Source organism: Prosopis cineraria, unplaced genomic scaffold (assembly GCF_029017545.1).
Source record: "Prosopis cineraria cultivar Desert tree isolate PC_DT_omini unplaced genomic scaffold, ASM2901754v1 PC9, whole genome shotgun sequence".
Lineage (NCBI taxonomy): Eukaryota > Viridiplantae > Streptophyta > Magnoliopsida > Fabales > Fabaceae > Prosopis > Prosopis cineraria.
In genome coordinates, this window is record NW_026555340.1 from 20,913,428 (window position 1) to 20,918,396 (window position 4,969).

General features: G+C 29.9%; 1 protein-coding gene across 1 annotated transcript; it reads left to right on the forward strand.

Moving 5' to 3' along the window:
• Positions 1-2,178: 2,178 nt before the first annotated feature.
• On the forward strand, positions 2,179-2,737 carry LOC129319651 (40S ribosomal protein S3a-like). Its single transcript, XM_054964742.1, has 2 exons — positions 2,179-2,478; positions 2,642-2,737. Exons 1-2 carry the CDS (start codon positions 2,179-2,181, stop codon positions 2,735-2,737), a joined length of 396 nt encoding a protein of 131 aa, XP_054820717.1.
• The last annotated feature ends 2,232 nt before the right edge of the window (positions 2,738-4,969 follow it).

Sequence of the window (4,969 nt, forward strand, 5' to 3'; positions counted from 1 at the left end):
TAACATATGAAACAAGAAGTAAAAGATGCGGCACTGCATTGTGGATCTCTCAGCAGCTGCACGAAAACTCAAATATCAATAATCTGATCATGGTGGGATGTAGAGTTTCTTTTCTAAAAAAATCTCCCTGAAAACCATAAGCTTCATCGTAATATTCATGGAACTAGCGCTTGAAGCCTCGAGAGGTGGATTCAATGAAATCCACAGTCACGTTATACAGAGACTGTCAAGAATCACCGACTAATAAATAAAAAGGGGAATGCTGTAGAATTTTGAAGAAGTGTGTGGCAGTAAAAGAAAAGAAAATTCTAAAATGATGTGGAAGAAGAAACCGACTTGAATGGTGGTGGAGAATTGAGGAATGAAGAAGGTTCTAGATGAAATCCGTCAGCGCCATTCATAAACGTGTGTGTTAGTCCCGATGTGCGTGTGATAGAGTGAAAGAAAATAGATGAAGAAGCAAGGTGACACCAGAGACTAAGTGAGTGAAGGTGTGAGTATAGTGGGATGCAGATCCTCCCATAATTGTTTTATCTCAGCATCCCTCAGCATCACATCTGATCCCTTCAATAAAATATTTAATGTCTCACACTTTACCATGTCATCTCAGGTAAAAATAATTTTATTTTAAAATAATTCTTTTATAAAATTGATTTTTTATTTTATTTTTTTATTTTCGAAACTTATTCTAAAAAATTACACAGATTTTTACAAAAAATTTATAGTCCAGCTTATTCAAACTCTAACTTGACTTATTTAACAAAAATTTGGTTGAAAAAAAAATAACAAAGTAAATGAGACAATAAGCAGGCACATACAATATGACTTATTCAAATGGCATGATCTATTTAATAAAAATATATTTAAAAAAATTTACAGAGTAAGTCAGATTGTAGTCAAATACTTATGGTCTGGCTCATACAAACTTTGATTTGGTTTATTTAATAAAAATTTATTTAAAAAATATAAAGAGAAAATTTTTAGAACAAGTTGAAAGAATTATTTTTTTAAATAAAATTATTTTTACAAGAGATGATGTGAAAAAAAAAGAGATATTGGATATTTATTCAAGGGATTAGATTGGGACGTTGATTCTAAGAGGATCTGCATCAGAGTATGGTGTCGAGGAGTGTCGGAAAAAGCAAGGGGGGAGAAAGAGTGAGAAAAAATTAAGAGAGAATTTTTAAGGATGTGATTTAATTACTAATAAACCCTAAAAAAATTAAAAGTGAAAATAATTTTAACTGTGAAAAGACCAAAGTATCCTTTACTTATTATGTAAAATTACTAATTGTTAATTTTCTTAATTCACTTGTTAATTAATCAATTTTACTTATAAATTACATTTATTTGTCAAACAAGCAATAACATTGGCTATTAATTTGTCAACTTTACTTATTAGTATACTAACATTAGTTGTAAATTATAAAACCTGTCAATAATTTATAAATTATATTAGTAAATTAGCAATTTAATAATTAATGTTGATGCTTATAATTGAACAACTAATGTCAAGTCTTATATAATTATTGACATGTTAACTCATGTAATTTATAATTCATATTAATAAATTAATAAGTGGAGTAAGAAAATTAATAACTAGTAATTCTGCATAACAAATGAAAGGAATTTTAATCTTTTCACAATTGAAATTATTTTTACTTTTATCCTTTGACTGAACTGAAATTTTTAAATTTTTTGACACCCGCTAGTAATTAAGTCTCCTTATTTGAAATTCTTCCAAAAATTAAAGTAAAAATATGAGCGTTTGTCTATATTATAATTTGAGTACAATAAAAAAAATTTCAGTTTAGTCCCTCAATTTCTCCCTCCTCAAATTCCAACGGAGACTGGACAAGAGTGGCTGCAATAGAACCTGTACCAGGACTGTCCACAATTGGTGATACCTTCTTATCAAATAACTGTCCTGCCATAGATTGTAAATAACCAGTGGGTCTTGAAGATTATGAGGAAACAAACTTCTGTGAACTCTTGCACCATCACCGTCGAAACTGCTTGAATGATGTTCATAGTGTTGAATAATAGTAACACTTACTTGAACATTCCAAAGAACTTGTTGATGACTGATTGAAGCTTAAAAGGATGTATCTTTTGATGATCTATCAGATCTTGTTTATTCTCAATAAACATACAAGATGCCTATGGCTTGCATTTCAGATGTCATTCTTAAGGGCAAATGGTCACTCCCTGAGAAATATATGTTGCGCACTTCCGTGTGAGGTTGCCAATTTAAAAAATGCTTCTGTATCTTTTCAGATCCGCAGGAAGATGAGGGAGATCATGACTAACCATGCTACATCCTGTGACTTGAAAGAATTGGTCCGCAAGTTTCTCCCTGAGGTGATTGGAAAGGATCTTGAGAAGGCAACATCTAGCATCTATCTTCTGCAATATGTGTTCATTCACAAAGTCAAGATCTTGAAGGCTCCTAAGTTTGATCTTGGAAAACTAATGGAGGTACTTCCCTTTTTCTTAAATCCATTGTTTAATCAGATTTCATATATCTCTCTACATGGATAACATAATGCACATCTCGTGTGATGACTTTTAATTCACTGTTTGTTTTGTTCTATCATCATTCATGCTCGTTGGTGTGATGCCTCTTGATTTTTTGTTGTAGGTTCATGGTGACTATTCGGAAGATGTTGGTGTGAAAGTAGACAGAACTGTAGATGAGACGATGGCTGAGGCTCCCACCGAAATCTTCGGAGCTTAAATGAGTTTCTACTTCTATTTTTCTGTTGGATCTTAGGGAGTTTCTGCACTATTTTTGGTTTTCTATATTTTTTTCTCACTGAGATTTAAGCTTAAAGTTAAAAGGTCCCATGTTATGTAAGCCCAGCGAACCATTTTTGTTTTGGCCTTGTTTAGAAGTTTTGCACTCTCAATCTATGTCTGCTTGTCTAAGACCCCAAAGAAAAAATTGCTTTGCATGCTTTTGCTGCTTGTGAGATTTTGGCAGATGACTGGTTGTAATAATGTATAATTTTTACATTACCTGGTCAAATCTTTTGTGAAGTTTCCCCAATTATTGATTTAATAGATTGTGGACAACATTAATTTGTCAGTTCTTATGGTTGAGAGTGGCATCTTAGGCATTTATCCATGCAGGAACTATTGTCTTTTTAGGTGGGCAAGCCAAGTTTTTAAAAATCAACTAGTTCATGATTTATTGGTCAAATTGTAGTTTAATTAATTGATATTAAATTAGTGTTTTAAATTTATATATCATAATTAAATAAGAAATACATGTAAATATGTATTTTTTTAAAAAAATGATGAATACTTGGTAATATAATTTATGATGCTTTCTATTTAAAAATAAAAAAAGATGTTGATAGGATGAAAAAATGTTAGACATTTTTTAAAAGCATGTTTAAGCTAAATTAAAAAGAACAAATTTAAACAAAAATTTAAAATTTAAAGATTAAAAGTACATGTTTACTCTAAAAAAATATCCAAGATATAAGTGAAAAACAAAAATCAACCCAAAAACAAGAAAGAAAGAAGAAAAATGAGGATGAATGCATTAAATTGTGTAATGTGTATGCATAATATTTGGTCTGAATCCCACGCATCGCTTCGCTAAATCTAAGAAATAGCATAAGAAAATGACTCGCGAGAGCCGGACGGGACTCATCGAGGGAATTGGGATTGATGTGGATGATGTAAAAGGTGTCGCCCTTATCGGCCAAATTGTCCAGAGCCCATTTAAGAGCATTCTTGTTGCTTCTGGAGAAGTCGAGGGCGACACCGATTTTCCGATCTTTTACCATGCTCTTCTTCTCTTTGTTTCTCTCCGCCTATAAGTTAGTATTGGAGACATGATTACGGGCCAGCCCAAACAGGTTGATATTTTTGTAAGTTAGATTGAATCAACTTATAAGATAAAATGAACTGAAAAATTAAACTCAATTTATTTGTTAGTATGTTAGCCAACCCGTGGATTGGATCAACCTACAAGATAAAATGAGCTGAAAAAATTAAACCCAATTTATTTTCTAGTGTGCTAGCCAACTCACGGGTTGGTTCGCAAAAAATTATCAAATTTTTTTAATAATTTAAAATTTATATAATATAAATATATTTATTTATTTCATATTTTAAAACAAATTAACAATTAAAAAAACTTGTAAATAAATAAAATAAACATAGAATTCAACCAAGCAAATTTATTTTGTTAGATTTTTACTATCAATTATCTTCTTGCCTAGGTATGCTATCTTTGTCACTAAGAAAGAAAATTTAAATATAAATCTATATTATTTTTCTCAATGAATTCATATTTATAATTTCAATCAATATATCTTATGAGATTAATAAATAATATATATTTAAAATATTTTTATAAAAACTAATAAATCATCTTCACAAGCTATAACAAAAATTTTATTTACAAATTGTAAAAAGAATTTACACTATATTTCAAATGTAAAGAATATATTTAAAAGTCATAAATTATATATTTAAAAAATATTATTATTATTGTAGATTTATAAAAAGATATAATATAATTAAAAAATAAATAAAATTATTTTTTAAAAATATGTTAGCCCACAGGTCAGCCTATTTTAGCGTGCTATTTTTGTGGGTTAGATTAACTTAGCCCATTTTAAAAAATAAATAAATTTTTTAAACCCAACTTATCAAATTGTGAAAGTTAAATGAGCTAGTTTGTAGATTTAACCCATTTTTTCTACTTAGGGGTGTTCAATTTGGACCGTCCCGATTGGTCTGGTATTGTCCCGATCATATCGAGATGGGTCTTGTCTTGGCCCAAAAAAAATCGAGACTGGACTTTATGGGACAGAACAAGAAAGGGGTTTGGGACGGGACAGGACACGTGATTACCGTCGGGACATCCCGTCCCTTCCCGAATATTATATATATTATTTTTTATTTTAAATATATTAATTATATTAATATAATTTATACTTATATTAATTAT

Excerpts from the sequence above, each read along its gene's own strand:
- LOC129319651 (XM_054964742.1), top strand. The coding sequence starts at position 2,179 with ATGTCATTCTTAAGGGCAAATGGTCACTCCCTGAGAAATATATGTTGC. Across the intron at positions 2,479-2,641 it reads ATCTTGGAAAACTAATGGAG|GTTCATGGTGACTATTCGGA; the intron begins GTACTTCCCTTT and ends TTTTTGTTGTAG.